The sequence below is a fragment of the Tursiops truncatus genome, chromosome 15, assembly GCF_011762595.2.
Source record: "Tursiops truncatus isolate mTurTru1 chromosome 15, mTurTru1.mat.Y, whole genome shotgun sequence".
NCBI classification, from domain to species: domain Eukaryota; kingdom Metazoa; phylum Chordata; class Mammalia; order Artiodactyla; family Delphinidae; genus Tursiops; species Tursiops truncatus.
This window is the reverse complement of record NC_047048.1, coordinates 71214748-71237777: the sequence shown is the minus strand read 5'-3', so window position 1 is coordinate 71237777 and position 23030 is coordinate 71214748. Positions and strand designations below refer to the sequence as shown.

Below are 23030 nucleotides of genomic sequence, written 5' to 3'. Positions count from 1 at the left end.
GACTGGAACATGCTCTTCCTTTCTCAGGGTCACATGAGGTACTGCCTCACTTCCAAGAACCTGGATGGGGTTCATGGAGAGGTGATGACAGATGTCCCAGCCTAGTTAGAAATTAACTTTGTGTCCTTGAGCCAGTCCCCTCCCATTGACAGCCTACAGTTTCCTTATCTTTCCAATGGGAGGGTGGGGAAGATGGTCTTGATCTCATCCGGTCCTGGTAAGTTACTAAGGTTCAGTGGGGTTTCTACTTGGGGCCCCTTAGGACCCTGAGCCCTAGTTGTCTCTCTTCCACCAAACGCAGGAACGAGATGATGCGAAATGTACGGTGGGGGCCTTGGCTGAGACGATTTTTTGCTCAGGATCCCTTAGGGCCAGAGAAGGGGTCCCAGAGGCCACCTCCAACTGCTGTGACCAGCGACCGCAGCCAAACCTAGACCCTTGCTCCATCCAGCCCCGACAGCTCCGTCAGCCCCAGGCGGAGGGCAGTTCTACCAGATGCCACTGAAGGTGACCTTACCGAAGGTGGGGAGGTCTCACTCTCCCATCCACGGGAGCCCAAGAGGGGAGGCCAGGGCTGACCTCAGTCACCGTGCCAGCCTGGGCCAGCCTTCTCCAGCAGAGAGCTCTAACCCTAACTCGAATGCTTGCTAAGCACCCAGAACTCTGCAAACCCCTCCTGGCCATTCAGAGCTGACTTTTATCCTCTGCCTAGGCCATTGCTGGGGCTTCAAAGTCTTAGAGAACCAGGAAAGGGAGCATCTGACTCAACAATCCTCGCTCTTTATATAGATGAGAAAAACTGAGGTCCGAAGAGGAACAAGGCTTCTCCAAATCACAGCCCAAGTCGGTGATACAGGCAGGACTGGATCCTAGCCCCAGGCGCCCAGGGCCTGTCCCACCCACCATCAGTTCTTGCACAAGCACCCTTGCACAGAGGCTCTTGAGCAGGGGGTGAGGCCAGGATGAGGCAGACACATGCCGCTCCATCCAGCCCCTCTCCTTCCTCCCCTGACTCAGTTGCTCTAGCCTCCCTGAGGCTGCAGATGTTAATTTAGGGGCCTCTGGGTTCCACCTCATTAGGTGTTGGCAACAGAAACATGAGGGCCCACAGCCTCCTTCTCCTGGTGGCCCTCCTGGCTTTGGAGAGCCAGGTGCCTGCTACCTTGGGCAGGAGGAAGGGAGGTGAGTATGGGTAGGCATAGAGGTGGTTTCTACCTCGTAGGGGAGAATAAGGGTTTGGGGGAAAGCAAGCAGTGCAGTGTGTGTGTGTGTGTGTGTGTGTGTGTGTGTGTGTGGAGTGTGCCTGTTTCTTAGTGCTTCCAGCAGCTTGCCTTTTGTCTGTTTAGCTTTGTGCCTGTAAGCCTGCCTGCATGGGTGGCTGTAAATGTCCTCCTGCCAGTTTCCTTGTGCTTGTCTGTGCCTGTCTACACATTTGAGTGTCAGATGGTGTTTACACACCTGTGTCTGTCTCTATGTACACGTGTATCTTTGTGCCTGCTTGTCTGCGTGGTTTGCATCTGCACATGTATCCTTAGGAACGACCGCATACATGTGTGCCTGAGCCTGTGTGCCTGTCCATGTGAGAACACGCGTCTCCCTGTGCCTCTGGGGAGGGGAGGAGATGGACCGGAGGTCCCCGCTCTCTGGTTGTCTCCATGGAGGTGTCTGGATCTGTGGGTTCGCATGGCAGGGAGACGACTCTTTCTGTCACCTTCTGTGGCCAGCTAGGCCTGGTCTGGCCCCCTGTCCATCTCGTTTCTGTCATTCTCCAGCCTTCTCTGTCCCCCAGCCCAATCTGTGTAAGGGCCTCCAGAGTTGACTAGGGGGTGTGGTTTCTGGGATCTGGGATCTGTCTGGAGGAAGCTTTACCCCTACCTGTCTTCTCCTCCGCCTCCTCCAAAAGGCTGGGTCTGACCTGTCAACAGGCGCGGGAGGCTGGGGCTGCTGGGGTAGCTACACAGGTGCCTCCCAGCTCGGGCGATGCCTCCACCTCCATCCCTTCTGGGGCTGTAACACTCTGACCTACATACAACCGGGCAGCCCTGGCCCTGCTTTGGGGGAAAGAGACAGTCGTGGGGGCAGGTTCCCTCCTCCACAGGGCCCTGGGGAGCAGTTCTCTGCATCCTCTCTGCCCCTCGAGCCTTCCTCAGAGCTGTGAGCGGCTTTGGGAAGGAGAGTGCCCAGAGGCCCCCAGGCTGACGAGGGAAGGATGCTGGCGAGTTCCAAGGCCAGGGCCGTGCTCCTGTGATTCAGGCACCATCACCACGTTCCTCTCATGGCCATGTTGTGAGGTCAGGACTATCTTTAGCCCCATTTTAGAGATAAGGAAACTGAGGCTCACCGGGAAACCACTTGCGCAAGGCCAAGGACAGGACTCTGAGTTAGTGTCACAGGTGGCATTTGGATGCAGGTCTTTGGAATCAGGCAAACTCACCCTCCCAGCTTACTCCTTGGAAAATGAGGTCGCATGACTCTCCTAAGAGTAAACAAAGTCTTGAGGAATAAGGTGCTGGCATCCAGTAAGTGCCGCCTAAGTGGGCACTTCAGGAGAGCTTCTGGGGGCACTGGGAGAGGACACCCCAAAACCCAGCCCAGCTGCACAGAGATGAGGGCTGTCGCCCACAGAACCTGAGCCCACGTCGGACCTGTGTCACGGCTCAATGGGACACGCTGGTTTCCCCCTAATTCACACGTCCCTTTCTCCCCTGATTCTCTCCCATGAGACATCGGCCCGGGACTCAGTAGGATTTCAGACAGTGGAGACAGACACAGTGTTGTCTGTGAAAGCCCAAACACCTCTGTTTAAAAGACACCTCCCCCCGCCCCCCTTACTCCCACCCCTCAAACATCTGGGCATCTCGGATGTAAAAAGCCTGCACAGTCCCTGGTAAACAGTAAGTGACTGACCAATGTTTTCAGTGGTTATGTGAATAGATCTGTGTCTGTGTTGCTCTGGGTGTGTGGTTGTGTGTAAATGACATACACATACATGTATAATGAACTGGGATGTATGACCTGGGACATATACACATAGTCAAATAAGTTATAAACACATGCCTACACACATAAGTATAAACACACATAATTATACATACACAGTCATATATGCCTAAGTGTATAGCATACGTGTTGTGAACAGAGAGACATATAAGTGTATACACATTATTTATGGGTGGGTCAGTCTCCATCACTGGACGATACATCATTGGCCTCTATTTCTTGGGGGCCTGGTCATAGTCAGGACTTAATGAGTGGGGGTGTCCATGAGGGAATGAGAGCCACCCCAAGGGACATTCCTGGACCCAGAGAGCTGGATTTCTGACTCTCCCTCTTCCCCAGGACTCACTTTGGGGTGGGAAAGGAGGCGAGCAGATTCCTCCCTGCTTTATCTGCTGGGTCTCCATTTGTGTCCTGATAGAATCTGGGGATGAAGTGGGGGATCCTGGGTCTTCTCCCCTTGTTCCTTTGACCTTGCGGTGTCATCACAGGTGAGTCACTGCTCTGGGCTTCTGTTGGCCCTGTTGGAAGATGCAAGGATTCTACTTCCTCACTGCCACATCCTTCTCACGGGATTCAAATGGCTGAACCGTTGACTCAAAAGTAGCAAATGCTAATTATATGGATACAAGGTGAGACCTGGGAGGGGAGAAGATGGAGAACAATCAGGGAGTCACTGACTGCCAAGAGCTTGGGTATTTCCCTTCCTCTTTCTGGGCCTCAGTTTGCCCATCTATAAACTCACGTGGTTAACACAGAGAATACGGTACATTGTATTCTTTGCCCATAGTCTCCCCTTCCCTCCCCAACCTGACCCTGGCTTTTGTGGAGGAAAGTACACATCCCCTGCCTAGTGATCGGGGGCTTGGCCCTGGAACTTGCTTTGGCTAATGGGACAGGGGTGCAGGTGACAGTGTGCCAGTTTCGAGGCAAGGCACCAGGCTTCTTGGGGCTTCCACCCTCTGCCATGAGAAGAACTTGCCTAGAAGCCACTGGTCTCAGATGAAAGATACCTGGTGGGGAGGGGCAGGCCTGAACTTGAGGTGTTCCAGCCAATCTTCAAACTTGCGAGAGGGAAATAAATGTTTGTGATAGGAAGTCAGTGAGATTTGGGCGTTGTTCCTTACAGATTTATCACACTAAGAGCTTGTCTAATTCAGATAATGATTATTATCCTTTAGTGAACGCCCACTGTATGCTTCACACTTTAAAAGATCATTTCATCCACCCGATAAGCCCAAGAAAGGTGGGTATCGTTATTCCCATTTGACAATGAAGGGGCGGAGCTTTGAGCTAAGACATGAAACAGCCAGAACTGAACCGTATCATGTTCCTCCTCAGATACTGATAAAATCAGCCACAGTTAAAATCACGGTGCACTTACCCTGGACCAGGTGGCATTTTCATTACTTTACCTGTATAATCTCATTAAGTCCTCACAGCTTTACTATGTAGGCTTTATCATTTTTGCCCATGCCATGTACGAGGAAACTGAGGCACAAAGAGGTTAATCTGGCCAAGGTTGTACAGCTTATAACTAGTAGAGCCGGGATTCAACCCCGAGGAGTCTGACACCAAAGCTTACAACCTTATTGACCACAATAATTACATTCTGTAATTATTGAAAAGAAGGAATTTGAAAATTCCTTCTGGCGCTAAAGACTCAGTTTCCACATCTGAAAAATGGGGATTACAAGACCCAAGACCCAAGAAGCACGAGTGACCAGCTTTAATTCTAGGTGCTCAGAGCCTGAGTCTGATGGTGTGCCACTCATTGCCCTGGGTTCCTTTCCTGAAAGGCATCAGGAGGAAGAGACTCCCACACGAGCCAGTTAGGATTTGGCTGCCAAGGGCCCCATGTCCTGAGGCTTTGAGTTCTGAGCTAGTTGCCTGGAACAGCTGCAGGCAGCAGATCACAGGTCACGGCTTCTCTGGCTACAGGTGGCAGCAACTATACAGACCGTTCTAGAGTCACCTGCTTAGCTTCCTGCCTAACTTACTACTGTTCCATAAGGTCTGTGCTTTGGTCTCTGCAGTGTCAGTTCTGTCCTCAGCTACCAAATTCCAGCCCATCCAGCTGCATCTCCACTGCTTGTCTCCACCGCCCTTCTGGAAAATCCGGTGGGAGGCTGGACACCTGTGTCCAGGAGCCTGGGCCTTCAAATTCCAATCTCGCTTTCTTCCCTCCCTCATCCGCGAAATATTTGCTGAGCACTTAGTACAGGCTCTAGGCTGTGCCTTCACAGAGCTCCCGCACTGGAGGCTGAGACAGAGCCCTAGCTACAGAGTTTATGTTATGCATCAGACTGGAGGAATCCAGGGGACCACGGGAGGCCAGGAGGGACCTAACTCAGCCTGGAGACCAGCGAAGACTTCCTGAAGGAGGGGGAGTCAAGCCAAGACATTGAGTTTTAGTAAGAATTCACCAAGTATGACACCAACAGTAATGTCCCCAGTTAGATATATTTGCCCACCCCCAGGTTACTGGGGTGCTGGTGGCATTCTATATTTGACCTGGGTGACTGCCACACAGATGCATAGATATGTAAAAAAGAATCATTCAGCTGTAACTTAAGATTTACGCACTTCACTATAAGAACATTATACTTCAATTTATTAAAGTAAATTAAAATTTTAAAAATTTGTTTCCTCCCTAGGAGGCCTCTGTTTATTCATTGGTAAAATGAGGGAATCAGACAAGAGCATCTTCCTGCTCTAACCTCTTTTATTTTAAATTTTTATTTATTTTTGGCTGTGTTGGATCTTTGTTGCTACACACGGGCTTTCTCTAGTTGCGGAGAGCAGGGGCTACTCTTCGTTGCGGTGCATGGGCTTCTCATTGCGGTGGTTTCTCTTGTTGCAGAGCACGGGCTGTAGGCATAATCTCTTATTTTCAGGGAAGAACTGAAGTGGCACAGCCCAGAGATGCACTGTCCAATATGGTAGTCACTAGCCACAAGTGGCTACTGTGCCCGTGAAATGTGATTAACCCAAACTGGGATTTACTGTAGGTGAATGTAGTAGGCAGAATTCTAAGATGATTCCCAGTGACCCTTACCCCTGTATACTCTCCTCCTCTTTGAGAGTAGGTAAAAGGGAGACTGTCCTGGATGGGCCTGGCCTAAGCAGTGGAGTCCTTTAAAAGCAGAACATCTTCTCTGGCTGCTCACACAGCACTCCGGTTTGCCTGGGAGGATTTAAACATCCATGTTGCAACTGCCTGTGGGCCCACGTGGCCAGGAACCGCAGGCAGCCTTTAGGAGCTGAGAGTATCCCCAGCAGACAGCAAGCAGGGAAAGAGGGAGGTCAGTTCTACAACCACAGGGAAACAAATTCCGCCAACAATCTGTGAGCTGGAAGAGAAGCCCAAACCCAGATGAGAACCACCACCCTGGCTGACACCTTAACTGCAACCTAGTAAGACCCTGAGTAGAGAATCTAGCCATGCCACACCCAGACTTTTGACCCCCAGAAACTATGAGATGATAAATTTTGTATTGCCTTAAGTTGCTAAGTTGGTGGTAATTTGTTACACAGCAATAAAAAACTAATACCCTGGGGCTTCCCTGGCGGCGCAGTGGTTGAGGGTCCACCTGTCAATGCAGGGGACACGGGTTCAAGCTCTGGTCCGGGAGGGTCCCACATGCCGTGGAGCGGCTGGGCCCGTGCACCGCGGCTACTGAGCCTGCGTTCTAGAGCCCATGAGCCACAACTACTGAGCCCATGTGCTGCAACTACTGAACCCTGTGCGCCTAGGGCCCGTGCTCCGCAACTGGGGGGTGCACCACAGTGAGAGGCTTGTGTACCTTAACAGAGAGTGGATCCCGCTTGCCGCAGATGGAGGGGGGCCCACGCGCGGTGGCGAGGACCCAATGCAGCCAAAAATAAATAAATAAGTAAAATAAATTTATTTAAAAAGCAAACAAACAAACGAATACCCTGGGTTTTGAAGACTTAGCACAAAAATGAAAATGTAAAATATCTCGTTAATAATTGCTTTATTGATTCCATGTTGAAATTATAATATTTTGGTTAAATAAAATACATTATTAAGACTAACTTCACCCATTTCTTTTTACTGCTTTTAAATGTTGCTATAAGAAAATTTTAAATTCTATATGTGGCTTACATTACATCTATTGGACAGTGATGGCCTAGAGGACTCAGAAGTCAACCGTATGACCTTGAGCAAGTCACCTCACCTCTCAAAGCCTTACATTTCTTATCTGTGAGATTGGAATAATATCAATAATAGCACCTACACCACAGATATATTTGCAGTTTAAGAGATGAGGTTTGTAGAATACTGGGCCCAAGGTAAGAGCTCAATAGATAAATCATTATTATTAACCATATTTGTAAAGTAGGGATCCTTTCCTGTACCCAGGTCCTAATCTTCAGGACCCTCTCCCCAACCAGGCACACAGTAGGTGCTTAATAAATGCTTGTGGTTTACACAACCTTGACAAAACTCTTTGGCACAGTTCTCTCTTACCCTCGGCACCACGAATCAGGAATCTATGGGCAGGTGATGACACTGAACTTCAGGGGCAAAATGATCTGTTTCAGGCTTGATCTGTTTCAAGATTTCCCTGCGGAAATCTTGGAAGATGTGAGTTCCAATCCCAGGTCCACAACTCCTAGCTAAGTACCCTGAGCAAATGACTGGGGCTTGTCTCTGAAATGGGTAACAGAAGACGCTGTGCATGTCGTTTGTGTCAGGAATAACTTAGATAAGTCACCTGAAGCCTGGTGCCTGGCCCATACTAAGGACTCAGTTAAGGAAGCTATTATTACTGCTGCTGCCGTTGTTGTTGTTCCTTTGTCACAGAAGCTCCGGCCAAAATCCCTCTCTAGAGGGACCCCCGCCCCTTAAATTACCCCTCATCCCCTGGCCCCTGACTTGTGGGGGGATGCCCTGGCTGGGTCCCGTCTCCAGACATCCCCCCTCTCCCCAACTGAGTCAGGAATAGAAACCCCCGCCTCCGACAGCCCGCGGCCTCCCTCCTTCCCCGGGCAGCGATCGATGCGGCCTCAGCCACCGGGACAGACGGAGGAAAACGGGGAAGGAGGAGTCAGCGGGGCCTCCGGGCAGAGACATCGGGCGCGGCCAGCAGCTCCCCAGCCTCGGCACCTTCCGGGACCACGCGGCCGGCGGACCCCCTACAGGGGCCGCGACAGGTAAGGGACCTCCCTGGGGGTGGGGGGGAGGCAAGGTACGGGGAAGGGGCGGGGGCTGCGAGAATGGGAGGCCAGGTTGCCCTGGGTCCCGGTGCCCGTGTCCCCGCTATGAGACACCCCCCCACCAACCCCGACCCAGGAGGGAGCAACGTGGGGCTGGCCGGGCTTGGGCTGTCCTGTCTGCTCATCATCACAATGGGATTCGAAAACCTCCCTGGCAGGGTTGGTGGAGGGATTAACCCCGCGAAGTGTATCTGGAGCCCAGCGAAATCACCAGCACATAGTAGGTGCTCAAAATAAATGTGTGGAGGGAGTCTTGACTCCAAAAGCCTAGTTTCCAACCTCAGCTGTGCCATGGGCTAGCGGGGTAATTTGAGCAAATCACTTAATCTTTCTTACTGATCCTCAGCTTCTAGGCAGGGAAGGTTTGTTAAGTTAATCATCCCATTTCATAGAGCAGGGAGGTGAGTTCCAGAAAAAAAGAGAAAGCGATTTGCCCACAGTCCTGCACCTAATGGTTGATGGAACGAGATTAGAAACTCCATCTTTTGACACCAAGTCCAAGCAGGAGGGGAAGGCGTGGAGCTGCCTCACGTATGTATTTATTGTGCACAAATTATGTGCCAGGGACTGTGCTGCCGATAAACAGTCTACCTCATTTAATCCTCAAAACTTCTTATGGGAAGTATGATGTTCCCCAGTTTACAGATGAGGAAACCGAAGTTCAGAGAGGGGCATGATTCTGCTCAAGGTCAACAGTTAGTAAGTGGCAGACTCAGAATCTGAGCCTACGTCTGATGAGGGAAGTGCAAGGGGTTGACATTTATTGAGCACCCATTGTGTTCCGGGGGCTTTGCACACACACTCACAATAACCCTTCACCAGAAGTGCTGCTATCCCCATTCTGGAGATAAGGGAGCTAAAACCGAGAGCTGGAGGAGACTGGCCAGAGGTCACACAGGTGACAGAGCTAAGGACGAAACCCTGACCGCCTTAAACACCAAGCCCAGGGTAAGTGAAGGGCACCCTGCCCGCTCCCTGCCAGGCACTGGGCCAGCTGCTTGATACACACTCAGTCCCCCGTCCGCCCAAGGGAAGCAGGCATTACCGAACCCACAGCACAGATGAGATTTCTGAGGCACAGGAGGTGAGTCACTAGCCCTCAATTCCAGCAGAAATTGGAGACAGTAAGCAGCGGAAGGATCTGACATTTCCTGAGCATCCACTAAGGCCGAGCACTTCCATAGCCTACCTTAATCCTCCCGCCTTCCTCGGGAGCAGGTGCTACTGTCCGCATTGTGAACTGTGCATCGTGCCAGAAATTGAGACCTAGAGAAAAGCATCTTCCTCAAGGCTCCAGGTGCATCAAGGATGGCTCTAAACCCGGGTTTGCCTGACGCCAGGAGACAAACAGCTGCATGACTTACGACACCCCTTCTGGGAGCCAGGCATTCAAGGTCATTTCATCTTTCTAACCACACTTGGAGGGGGATATGTTTAGCTCCACTTGACAGAAGCTCAGAGAGGTGACATGACTTGCTTATGGTCACACAAGAGTGCCAAACTTCAATCAGGCTGACGCTACAGATGCTTTAAATAGGCTAAGCGAATGGCTCTCAACCTTGACCAGGCATCAGAATCACCCTCCAAGCTCGTTGGAACACAGACTGCTGGACCGCATCCCCTGAGTTTCTGATTCAGCAAGTCCAGAGCAGGCTGAGAGTACGCTGCATCTGTGACAAACTCCCAGGTGACGGTGAAGCTGCTCGTCCAGGGAACACACCTTAAGAACTTCTGGTCTAGACGGATTCTCTCAACGACCCTAGATAGTAATGCTCACTATCCCGCTGTGTAGAGGAGGAAACCCAGCTTCAGAGTGCCAGCTTGCGCACGGTCCCATAGGAAGCCTCTGGAATGCGAAAATCCCAGTCTGGGCAAGGAGACGTCCTGAATGAGCGGCCAGCGGGGGTCAGGACATCCTGCCGTCCTACAGCTTTCATAGTCCTCCAAGGGACATCTCAGCATCCACTTTATGAAAATGAAGGGGTGGGGGGAGTTCTCAGTGATTTGGCCAAGGACCCCAGTGGGGGAGTGGGGAGTGAGGGATATTCAAACCCAAGCTTGACTCTTGAGTCCGGAGGGCACTTGACACTGTGTGCCTATGGCGTACCAGACGCTTCACATAGCGCCTCCAACGCCCCTGGCTGGGGATGGAGCAGGGAGGGGATTTAGACCTGGTCTTCGTGGAAGGGAGGCCGTCCGGGAACGCCCCCTTCAGCGTGCCCATCCCCTGTCCGCAGGCCAGCGCGCGGCAGCCATGGTGAGCGAGTGCCCGGGGCCCGGAGCCCGGGTGCCCTGGCGGCGAAGCGACGAGGCGCTGCGCGTGAACGTGGGCGGCGTGCGGCGGCGGCTGAGCGCCCGCGCCCTGGCGCGGTTCCCGGGCACGCGGCTGGGCCGCCTGCAGGCCGCGGCGTCGGAGGAGCAGGCGCGACGCCTGTGCGACGACTACGATGCGGCGGCGCGCGAGTTCTACTTCGATCGGCACCCGGGCTTCTTCCTGAGCCTGCTGCACTTCTACCGCACCGGCCGCCTGCACGTGCTCGACGAGCAGTGCGTCTTCGCCTTCGGCCAGGAGGCCGACTACTGGGGCCTGGGCGAGAGCGCGCTGGCCACGTGCTGCCGTGCGCGCTACCTGGAGCGGCGCGTGGCACGACCGCGCGTCTGGGACGAGGACAGCGACACGCTGAGCAGCGTGGGCCCGTGCCCCGAAGAGATCTCTGACGTGCAGCGAGAGCTAGCGCACTACCGGGCGGTGCGCTGCGGCCGCCTGCGCCGCCGCCTCTGGCTCACCATGGAGAACCCGGGCTACTCGCTGCCCAGCAAGCTCTTCAGCTGCGTCTCCATCGGCGTGGTGCTCGCCTCCATCGCCGCCATGTGCATTCACAGCCTGCCCGAGTACCAGGCCCGCGAGGCAGCGGCCGCCGTGGCCGCGGTGGCCGCGGGCCGCAGGGCGGAAGGCTTGCGCGACGACCCGGTGCTGCGGCACCTCGAGTACTTCTGCATCGCCTGGTTCAGCTTCGAGGTGTCGTCGCGCCTCCTGCTAGCGCCCAGCACGCGCAACTTCTTCTGCCACCCGCTCAACCTCATCGATATCGTGTCCGTGCTGCCCTTCTATCTCACGCTGCTGGCTGGCGTGGCACTCCAAGACCGGGGCGGAGCGGGTGGCGAGGAGCTGGGCGACCTGGGCAAGGTGGTGCAGGTGTTCCGTCTCATGCGCATCTTCCGCGTGCTCAAGTTGGCGCGCCACTCCACTGGGCTGCGCTCGCTGGGTGCAACGCTCAAGGTAGGGTTAGGGGTTTCGGGGAGGCGGGTGTAACCATGGGGCAGGTTAGCAGGGGAACTTCCAAGCCTGTGGTGTCCAGACACACGGGGCTAGGCACCGGGTGTGCATTTCACATCCAGTCCTACCTTCCCAATAGCCCTGTAAGAAGGGTCTTTCTGTTAACCTGTTTCCCAGGAGAGAAACGGAAAACCGAGGCAGAGCTTTGCTTGTCTTTCTTTCCAAAACCAAACCAAAAGACAAAAACAAACAACAATAACAAAAACAAGACAAAGGTTACTTTGGATCTATCTGTCAGACATCACAAAAATACGCCAAGCAGGATGCTCACTGGCTTCTCTGCTGAGCCTTCGTGCTGGCGTTATCAGGGAGCACAGGTACCCATAGGTCACCCTTCATAGGCTAAGTCTAGCAACAGCCCCAGAGCTAACACTTACTGACTGCTAACTCTATGCCAATTTCACATCCGTCATCGATTTCATCCTCAGGACAGCTTCCTCAGGAACATGCTATTATTTATTCCCTTCCCGTAGATGAAGAAGCTGAGGTTGGAGGGTTGCCTTTTTAAAGCCTGGTTGCAATTTGTGGAGCACCCGCCCCGTGTCAGGACCTGCACTGGGGGTGAATCACTGCCCTGGCAAGCTTACCCTCAAGGGGGTGAAATTAGCCTGGTTTTGGGAGGGAGGCAACGTGAACAGCTTGGAAGAAGGCCTGGAGAGGGAAAAGGATGATGCTGGGAGGGGGACATGGAGGGAAGGGTGTGCCCACTGAGGAGGTTGGAGAGGTGAGTGGGGCACAGGGCACTGAAGGGTCGTCAACTCTTGGCCCGCAATTTTGGTCTTTTTCCTGTGGGAATAGGGGATCCTGTGAGAGGTTTAAACAGGGTCAAGTATTTTTGTGACTCCTTTGCAGATGTGGAAACTGAGGCTCCAAGAGGTGCAGGACTTGTCAGAGGTTCCTCAGCAAATAAGTGGTGCAGCCCAGAGAAGCATCCACCTGGTCCTGACCCTAGCACCGCTTTCTCCCAAAGCTCCATGCAACCCTGTTAAGAATCCCTAAAATGTGCTGGAGGACCCCTTCCACCCGTGGCTTAGGAAAGCCGTTTGCATGCTCTCACGGCAGGACAGCCGGGATGCTGGGTGCAGGCAGGGCGACCTGGGCAGACTGCTAGGGCAGGTAGAGGGAATTCCATTAGCCAGACCCCTGAACTGAGCATTTCTCCAGGGACAGTCCACCCCAGAACTCTGCCTTGCCTCCACCATGCAGGAAGCCAGGGCCTGATGCTGCTAGCTTTTTCTGCAGGGAAGGAGAAGAGTGCTGATCAAAGCTGCAGCGTCCAGGGCACGGGTGTAAGACTTTGGATGAGAGCCTTGCTACTCAAAGCCAGGCCCCTGGCCAGCAGCAGCTTCCTAATTACCTGGGAGTTTGCAAAACCTGTGGCCCTACCCCAGACCTACTCAGTTAGTTCCCCCTACATGATTTCTCTGCACCTTATAGTTTGGGAGGCCCTGTTCCAGACTAGGGGTTCTCAGCCTCAGCACTGACATTTGGGGCCAGATAATTCTTTGTTGGGTTGCGGGTGCTGTCCTGTGCATTGTAGGGTGATTAGCTGCGTCTCTGGCCTCTACCCACTAGATGCCAGTAGCACACCTCTCCCAGCTGTGACGACCAAGAATGTCTCTAGACGTTGCCACGTGTCCCTTGGGGGACAGAACTGCCCTATTCGAGCATCAGTGCCGTAAGGCGTTGGGGGCAGAACAAGTATACACACCCACAGGCTAGTGCATCCAGTGGGTGGTCCAGGGAACTCATATATCCTCTTAGCTTCCTCGAGAGGCAGAAAATACTTTTGTACTTAACAGAAATGGGAGAGACCAGTCAAAAGGACATGAAACCAGCTCTTTACACTGTGGCATAGAAACTGCGGTTCTCTCTTGGTTCTGCAACAGTGTAAAAATCACCAGCTTTCCATCAACTGGCTGGCCCCACCAGTGGCCCCTGCATTAGAAGAAACAGCCATGGTTTAGCAGGCAGGCACTTTGGACAACAGAAATCAGGCCTGTGTTCAGTCTCAGGGCGATTTGCTGGCTACTGTAGTTGAACGACCTTAGTGTGCAGGCAGGGCACCTGGGTGTTGGCACCAGCTCCACTTTGCTCTGTGACTTTGGACCTGCCCCTTCTACTCTCTGGGTCTCAGTTTCCCCATGTGCCCAATACCGGGTCTGTAATTTCACCAACTCTGACTTCCCGCATTCTCTTCCAGCACAGCTACCGTGAGGTGGGCATCTTGCTGCTGTACCTGGCCGTGGGTGTGTCTGTGTTCTCCTGCGTGGCCTACACAGCCGAGAAGGAGGAGGATGTGGGCTTTGACACCATCCCGGCCTGCTGGTGGTGGGGCACGGTGAGCATGACCACCGTGGGCTATGGGGATGTGGTGCCGGTGACAGTGGCCGGCAAGCTGGCAGCGTCGGGCTGCATCCTCGGGGGCATCCTGGTGGTGGCGCTCCCCATCACCATCATCTTCAACAAGTTCTCCCACTTCTACCGACGCCAGAAGGCCCTGGAGGCTGCCGTGCGCAACAGTGACCACTGGGAGTTTGAGGACTTGCTGAGCAGCGTTGACGGAGTGTCGGAGGCGTCTCTGGAGACCTCCCGAGAGACCTCCCAGGAGGGAAGATCTGAAGACCTGGAGGCTCAGGCCACTAGTGGGCCTCCAAACTCTCAGGTTTATTAAAACCAGGGCTCCGCGCCCCCCTTCCCACACCCCTGCAGTGAGCTGAAACAGAGCAGAGATCCCTCCCCTGCTTAAGTTCTTCCTGGTGGCATGGCCTCTCAGTATCACTCACTCTGGCTTCAGAAATGACACCTGGAGGCCGGGTCCTTTCCTCCAAAGGCGCAGGGCAGCACAGTGTTACCCTAGATTCTGTGAGCCTGGGGAGCACCCCAGAGACCTTTCTAGACGAACCTCCAAGCCACCTACAGTGCAGGCATGAGCCAAAGAGGGAAAGTCAAAAGGACGCTAACAATTCCTGAGCGCCTTCTGTCTGTTAGCCATGTCACATTGGCCCTCTGTTGGAGGATGGGAATCGTCCCCATTTCACAGATGAGGAAACAGGCTCAGAGACGCACAATGACTTGCCCAGATGCCGCACCACTAGAAGTGGTGGAGCCAGGGTTGGAATCCCAGCTCGTGGGTCTCTGCCAAGGCAATGTTCCTTCCACTGGTCTTTCTTCTGCCCTCACAAAATTTGCATGTGGTTGTAGGGGGTTCATGGAACCCCCAGAGTTGGTTCATAGAGTTATAACCTTCTTTTAGAGCTAGGGAAAGGACCAGGCAGGGGATTCAGATGTAGGCTCCTGGACCTCAGCTGTGGTTCTTTTCCAGGAGCTTCCAACAGGAGTCAGCTTTCAAAGATGAGGTCTTAAAGGAAGGACTAGGTAGGAGGCTGCCCCCTTAGTGGATGGGCAAGACTTGTTAAACAATAGTCCTGAAGCTTCCTCCAAGGGCTGGCTTAAGATACAGAAAATCTGAAGGGGCCCTGGCCTGAGGCCTGAGGTCTAGACCAGCTATGCTAGGACCTACTCCATTTCCACAGTTCAGCCCATCTATTAGATGGTCACAATCTGTGCCCCAGAGGGAGATGAAAGCCAAATGGAGCACTGATTTAAAGCCAGCTCAGCTCTGAAGTGTTGGTGGCAAGCAGCTGCCATGCATCGACACCTGTCGCCCCTTCCCTAGATCCCCCCAGGCTGATCTTGGCAGTTCCCTTCTGCCCATGACGCAGACTTCCAGCCCTCCCTTGGGTCACCATCCGGGCAAACGCTTGAGCCTCCTGTCCCTTGTGGCCAGGTCCAGCCCTCTCATCCTTGCTGGGGCCACATGTTTTATACTCGCCTGCTGAATCCTCTCTCTATTTGCTGAGAAAGTCCTGCAGCCCTTTCCACATACTGTGGCTGGGAAAGCCATCGCTATCGTGTCATTGCCGGACTGTAGCTCTGTCCCACCACACTGAGCTCCAAGATGGAAGACACTGTCTGGTTGAACCTGGCTTTGCGTGGAGCAGGTATTTAGTAAACGTTGAATAGATCAACCAATTTGTACAGCCTACTACATGTGGAGCACTGAGGAGAAAGAGGAAATAGAGAGACCTTGTCCTTAAGAGGACAGAGACAAGACCGCAAAGGAGATCCTTTCAGTTTGCCTCTCTCCTCCTCCTTGCTCTTTGAGGATTTAAAAATGACTTCCTGGGACTTCCCTGGCAGTCCAGTAGTTAAGACTTTGCCTTGCAATGCAGGGGGTGCGGGTTTGATCGGGGAGCTAGGATCCCACATGCCTCGTGGCCAAAAAACCAAAACAGAAAACAGAAGCAACATTGTAACAAATTCAATAAAGAGTTTAAAAATGGTCCCCATCAAAAAAATCTTTAAAAAAATAAAATAAAAAAATAAAAATGACTTCCTTGTAAATTCTTTACTCAATCATTCAACAAATATCTTTGAGAAGAGGCATAAGCTGGGGCTTCACGTGTGGCCTGCAGACGTGTTTTGTTTGGCTGAACGGTATTTTTAGTGTATTTTTTAAAATTCAAATGCCTTTGGGCGAAGCGCAGGCTCTCCAGTTCCCCACAGCGTCCCCCTCCCACCCACCTCCTCATACACACAGACCCCACGGTGTGAGCCCCGCCACTTCTCAGGTTTACTTTACCCACCTGGCCTCCTATTTATCAGCTGCTTACTAGGTTTCAGAGATACAGTGGGGAACAAAATATATATTCCTATACTCATGAAGCGTCAGACTAGTGGGGGAGATGGATTTTAATTCAATAACCCCATAAGTATGTAATAGCTTTATGAAGTAAAGGGAACTATAAGCGCGTAATGGAGCAGGGACCGTTAACCGAGGTCAGAGAAGACTTTCCTGAGCGAGTGACTATCTCATCCTAGGGATAAATACCTAATTAGGCAATGAGGGTGCCTGGAAGCGTGTCAAGCAGAGGGAACAGCATGTGCAGAGGCCCTGTGGCATACACAGGGCCTGGTACATAGGAGGCCCCTACATGTGGGTGGATTCTGAGTCTCCAGATTGGAGCAGAGACTGGAGCTAAGCCAAAGGGTCGCCTATGAGTTCACCACACACACACACACCAGCCCTCCTGCACACTCACCTCCTAACTTCTAGGCCCAGCTCTGCTCGGGTCGGAGCACAGAGACCAGAAGGGCTGCATGCACCACCCTTGTGGTCTTGCTGGACATACACCAAGGAGCCAGATAGCTTCCAGACTTTGAGTCCCTAGAGCTGGTGTGAGGAAAGCTCAGGGAAAAATCATCTGACCTGCATCCATCATGAGGCTGTGTGTGGCCCTGGTAGAAAGGCAACGACGCACTCCCACTCCCGTGTATCAGTGAAAACCATTCTGCAAATAGAGAGACTGGGCCCAGGGGCCTGTTTCTGCCTGTGTGAAGCTGGCTGCCTGGCATGCTTTCTGGGTGACTGGGGATGGTGGGTGATACGTGGAGTGACTCAGAATCCACATTCTCGGGTTCCAGTCTTGGATTAGGCACGGGTTGTAAGTGATAGGAATCCAGCAGGTCACTAAGTTAATCAAAAAGGGTAATTCATTAGAATAAATAAGTGAAATGATGAACAACGGTTACAGTTAGAGTTCTTTGTTTGCAAGCAACAGAAACTGACTTCCTTAAGAAAAAAAATTAATTCATTGGAAGGTGTATCGTTTCCTGTGGCTGCTGTAACCGATTGCCACAAACGATGAAACAAACTTGAAACAAGAGAAATTTATTTCTCTCACAGTTCTGGGGGCCAGATTCCAAAATCAAAGTGTGAGCAGGGCCACATTCCCTCCAGAAGCTCCAGGGTAGAGTCCTCTCCTTGCCTCTTCTAGCTTCTGTCAGCTGCTAGCATTTCCTGGCACGTGGCTTCCTCCCTCCAGTCTCTGCCTCTGTCATCACGTTGCCTTCTCCTCTGTGTGTGTCACATCTCCCAGGGCCTCTTTCTTTCTTTCTTTTTTTTTTTGCGGTACGCGGGCCTCTCACTGTCGTGGCCTCTCCTGTTGCGGAGCACAGGCTCCGGACGCGCAGGCTCAGCGGCCATGGCTCACGGGCCCAGCCGCTCCACGGCATGTGGATCTTCCCAGACCGGGGCACGAACCTGTGTCCCCTGCATCGGCAGGCGGACTCTCAACCACTGCGCCACCAGGGAAGCCCTGGAGTAAATTTTTAAGACTAAGAGAACCCAGGCTCAGGCTAGGGAATTGTTTCTGGATAAGGATGGGCAGGACCCAGCCGATCCCCTCTGAATGCTGGGCAGTGCATGGCCTGGCTTCATCAATGACAGACAGAGATGAAGGATGCCAAGGTGATCCTATGTCCAGACTCTCACACCAGACCCTTTGTATAGGCTGGTCCCTCTGCCCAGGATGCCTCATCTCCCTCACTTCTCACTCCTTCTCCACCTGGCCGTCTCTTCCTCACTTTTAAAGTTCAGGATGTATTACCTCCTCCAGAAAAGCTTCCTTGGACATCCTAGCAGAACCGATTGTTGCTCCCTCCTGTGTCCACAGGTTGTGTACTTTCTTCTACCATAGTGTTTCCAATGTTATATGCTTGTGGGCTGAACCGACTCCCCAGGTGGCCTGCAAGAGCTGTGCCTGGTTCATCTTTAACTCCCTGACAACCAGCTCAGTGCCTGGCACACAGTAGGTGTCCAACAAAAGTTTACTTCCTACGCCACCTACCTCTACCCTGGCTTTGGATTCCAGAATAAACACACCACAGAGTCGATGTCACAAAGTTTCACAATACCACCATCCAGGCTATAGATGGAGGCTCTCATTTCTAAAAAGAGGATAGACTCTGGTCCAAATGACAGTTTATTTAAAACAAAGGTGACAAGGTGGAGGAAGGAGGAAGGAGGGAGAACAACAATTCTAACATAAAAGCACATAGGAAGCATCTCAATTTTTTTAAAAAAAGGCAGTGGAGGAAGCTATGTCTCATACATATACAAACTGCTGACCTCGATTGGTTATTTACATCCAAACTTTATAAAATAGCATTTCAAGTCGGCTCTTAAGCCAGTGTTATTAGTTTTTGTTACAAAAAGTTAAAGCTACAAACTTCACATTTTTAAGTTGTACTCTGCAACAGCATTTAAGCTTTTTTTTTTTTCCAAGTTGGTCTGAGTGCAAGCTGGTAGAAGAGATTTTCTTTTTCCAAACACAAAAAAGAACATGGATTCCAAATACAATGACTGTAATCCTGGTGAAAATACAGACATAGTGCTTAAGAAAGGATGGGGTGAGAGGATGTGGACTGGGCAGGAACAATTTTCCGGTAAAAAAGGAGCTGCAATCTTTAGAGGCAACGTGGTATGCTAGAAAGGGCACTGGAATGAGGATCAGAAGACCTGGATTTGAATTCTGGCTCTGCCGTATTCTAGCTACCTGACCTTGAGCAACAGACTCTACCTCTCTTAAGCCTCGGTTTCCTTATCTGTCAAACGAGGACAGTAATACGTGTATCACCCAGAGCCATTAAGTTTTCATAGATAAAGGGTTATTCAGATCATCTTCTTCTTCTTGAGTGAGGTATGGTACGTACTTTGTATCTTTCAAGGAATTTGTCCATTTTATTTAAGTTGTTGAATTTATTAGCATAAAGTTATTCATAAAGTTGTTATTAGCCTTTTAATATCTGTAGGATCTGTAATGATGTCACCTCTCTCATTCCTGATATTGGTAAGCACAACTGAATTTTAAATGGTATAAATAATACATCTCTGGCAGCAGGTGCTAAATAAATGTTTCCTGGATCAGAACCTACAGTCTGGAGGAGTCAAGGCTATAGTTCTTAAGTTGCTTTGGAGTATTGGGTCTGTCTGTGTGTCCGTCTATCTATTTAACCATGTATCCGTCAAGCCAAACATTCGTCCACCAATCCATCCGTCCATCCAATTGGTGGTTGGGAGAAGGGACAAGGAAAAAGAAAAATGGAAATTTGCTTCAAAATTACTGGTGAGGAAGCAATAAAGATATTCCTGGAGAATCTGAGATTTTTAAAAGACACAGTTCGGTCTGGGTCATTGTTTCCTAGGAGAGAACAAGTGAGAGGCCCAGAGTCCCCTGGAAGCTTGAGTCGCAAATGCTCAAGCAATGACTGACACTCAGGGCTCAATGGAAGCCAGCTGACCTATCCTGAATTTAGTATTCAAGGAAAAAAATGACTAGGATTTGCTTCTCTGCCTTCCTGTCACAAGAAAACAAACACACCTTGTCAGGAAATCCATCTCATCCAAACTAAACTGACTTTTGGCCAAAGGGCTCTGCCTAGCTAGACTGGAAAGCAATGTACTTTGTTGGACCAGCATTCTGGATGCACACATGCTTGAAACAAAATAAACCTCAGATAGAGATTCATCTCCCAAGAATATTTATGGGGGAAAACTGAACCTTCTTTTACTTGGCTCTAGCTTAGGAAGGGAGAATAATGGGCATTCCCCTCTTGTCTGGCCAAGTGCAAAATCCTTTAAAAAAAAGAGAGAGAAAGAGAGAGAGACTGAGGCAGGAGTGTTAATTAGCGCAGCAGATGGTGTAGGAAAATTCATGCTCCATACTTTGGGTTTTAAAACTCACTTGGCTGTCAGACTTGACTACTAATTCAGTGGTTTCCCAACCTGAGAATGCCAGCTAGAGTTTTTTAGTCTGTGCAAGAAAAGTGGTCATTTCATTTTTGCAAAGACTTGTTGGATAAACAGGGAACTATATTCAATATCCTGTGATAAACCATAATGGAAGAGAATGTGAAAAAAAATGTATATATATGTATAACTGAATCACTTTGCTGTACAGCAGAAATTAACACATCGTAAATCAACTATACTTGAATAAAATTAAAAAAAAAAAAAAAGACGACTTGTGACTTTCCTTTTCCCTGTAAATACTGGTCCCACATGGTGATGCTATGAACCCTGATTCTACCACTTACCACCTGTACCACTTTGGGAAAGAACTTTTTTCTCTCTGAACCTGCTTCTTCATCTATGAAATGGAGATAAAGCACTTAATTCACAGAGTTATTGGGAAGTTTGGAGCTGCCACAAAGAGCCTACCTACCTAGCGCAGTGCCTGGCGTATAATAAGTGGTCATGGTCGCTAGCTGCCGTTTATTATTGTAGCGGGATCCTCGAATTGTCCTCTGTTGTCTGTACCTGCCACAAGGCTGCTTAGCTGGCCAAGCCCTGCAGACCGACAACAACCTCTTGCATTTTAAAAAAATGTAATTTTTGCTGTAATTGTAAAGAACAGAATCCAGCCACAGGAGAGGAACATTCCCTGACTCTCCACTGATCCCCAGGTTTGGGTAGCAAAAGCAATAATGGAATCAAATTACAGTATCCTTAGGTGCGACCTAGTCACAGCTCCCCTATCTGAGGGGAAGAGGTACTAGAAAACAAAAAGACAGTTGTCTTTCCCAACTGTCTGCTCTTGGCTGTGTGACTAAGTGACATGTGGCCTTGAACCAAGGCTCCAGACGGATGGCTCAGTGCTGTCTGTTGCAAAGCCCTCTGATCTGCCTTAGGCCCTACATCTGCCCGCGTGATGCCTGTCTGCTGTCCGGCAGATGCTGTGGAGCTCATGGAATGGCTGAAACTGAACGATCTGGCTCCCCTTGGGAATCTCTTCACAGCTAGTCCCCTACTGAAGAGACAAAGCAAGAGCAAGTTTCCATTAGCAGGATTCCCTGAAACAATTTCACCAAAACTGACACAAGTGTCTTCCCTCCAAGAAGGGGCTGCTTGGTTCAGTGAAGCAGGAGTGAGGAGCCCCAAAGTCCAATTCCAGCTCTTACTTTAATTTGCTTTGTGATTTGGGCCATGTCACTTCTCCTCTCTAAGCCTCTGTTAGACCAGATGATGTCTATGGTCCCTTCCAGCTCTGGCATTTTACGGGTCTGGGTTGAGTCTCCTGGAGAACAAATCTTAGTCTGATATTCATTTACCCTTTCCAGACCCCGTAGCAGTAAAATGGAAAAGAAAACAGTCACATGTTGGAATGTGGGTCTCAAAAGCAATGCCCTCTACCCCTGTCTGTAAGGAACGTGGAGCAAAATGCCACGTGTGTCATCTCCACATGGATGATGAGAACTTCAAAAACCTTTTCCCTTTTGCAGACTGAACACAGCTCCACTTTGCTAGGAGTTCCTGGCAGGCCTGTCCCCTTGCTGGATCACGTCTCCTCTTAAGGCACTGGGCAGTGTCTTTGCTGTGACTCTAGGCAGTTGGGAGAGTGGAGATGGATGAAAGGCGTTGAAACTGCAAAGGCCAGTCTTGCAAGGAGCGTGCCAGGCTTCTCCCGGGACTCAGAAAGTAAACACCGGTGCTCAAGGCTTTCCCTTGGGCATCACTGATAGCTCCAGAAGCAGGATGGCCTGCACAAGGCTGAAAGCGTGGTAAAGGAACAGGCCCTAACCTAATCTGTCAGTGCAGCCCTGCAAAAGGGTGGGGTTGGCTCCAGGGGGTGGAGTGCCCCCAGCAGTCTCCTGGTGTCCTCTGCCCTCATGTCCCATAGTACCATAATCTTACAGAAAAGAGGCAACTGTTTAAAACTGTACCTATACAGAGATGCCACCACGCCATGTGGGGAATCTAGTTATAATTTATATATATATGCATATTTATATATATTTTTTAAAGTCTTCCAGAAAGAACCACTGAAAGCTACTGGGAGAAGAAAAACAAAAGACAATGGGACACTTTCCCAGCTCTCACTCAACTAGGAGTCTCTGTTTCTGGGGTTGAAAACTCTGAGTTTCAAAGCGCCCACATGAATCCTCTGAAATGATATAACTGCCCAGTTTAAATGCACACATCAGGGCGGCGCGCTGACCGGCACGGCAGCCCTGGCCACTGGCGCACGTTCCTGAGTTCACAGAGGGGCTGGAGAGATGATGGAGGCAGCTGGAGGGGCGAGCGAGCCAGAGCTCGCCGTCGGCCTGGGGCCCTGCCGGCCTGGCCTCCCTCAGAAGTTTTGCTGCCGCCGCTTCTTGGCCTCAATGGCATCCAGGATGGGCTGCCGCTTCGACTGGTACTTCTGCCGGATCTCTTCAATCTCCTGCTCCATCATGGGGTCCAGGGCCAAGAGCCTCTTCTGAAGGTCCTCTACTGTCCAACTCTTCAGCTACAAGGGAGGTAGAAAGTATAGTCATGACAAGATCCAGGTCAGTGGCTTTTTGAGACAACTTATCCCAGGAAGAGTTCTTTTTTTTTGGCCGTGCCATGCGGCTTGTGGGATCTTACTTCCCTGATCAGGGATTGAACTCGCGCCCTCAACGGTGAAAGTGCAGAGTCCTGACCGTTAGACCGCCGAGGAATTCCCCTGGGAAGAGCTCTAAGTGTTAATCTCTTTGATTTACTGTTCCTTGACCAGGAACTTAATGAATGAGACTTTCATCTCCCCTCTCTTGTAAATTAATTACATTGGATTCATTGTTAGGGCAC

General features: G+C 51.1%; 2 protein-coding genes across 8 annotated transcripts in view; one reads left to right on the top strand and one right to left on the bottom strand.

Annotated features, from left to right (window-relative positions):
• The window catches only part of STK4 (serine/threonine kinase 4), a 127552-nt gene that overhangs the window by 18468 nt on the left and 86054 nt on the right, over positions 1–23030 (bottom strand). For 5 of the 7 annotated variants that reach the window (XM_019943905.3, XM_019943908.3, XM_019943910.3 and 2 more), the window contains one exon: positions 18393–22710. The exons of the other annotated variants lie outside the window; for them this stretch is intronic. In XM_019943905.3, the coding sequence (XP_019799464.1) occupies positions 22552–22710 (159 nt within the window). In that variant the 3' untranslated portion in view covers positions 18393–22551. Of the gene's footprint in view, positions 1–18392; positions 22711–23030 lie in introns of those variants that run through there. 7 annotated transcript variants of the gene reach the window in all.
• KCNS1 (potassium voltage-gated channel modifier subfamily S member 1) lies at positions 10481–15959 on the top strand. The gene is made up of 2 exons (XM_033841239.2): positions 10481–11521; positions 13782–15959. Exons 1-2 carry the CDS (start codon positions 10496–10498, stop codon positions 14250–14252), a joined length of 1497 nt encoding a protein of 498 aa, XP_033697130.1. The 5' UTR covers positions 10481–10495; the 3' UTR covers positions 14253–15959.

Bases quoted from the DNA above. Each gene is read 5' to 3' on its own strand.
- KCNS1 (XM_033841239.2), top strand. From the start codon at position 10,496: ATGGTGAGCGAGTGCCCGGGGCCCGGAGCCCGGGTGCCCTGGCGGCGA. The intron at 11,522-13,781 runs GTAGGGTTAGGG...ATTCTCTTCCAG, and splicing joins CGCTGGGTGCAACGCTCAAG to CACAGCTACCGTGAGGTGGG.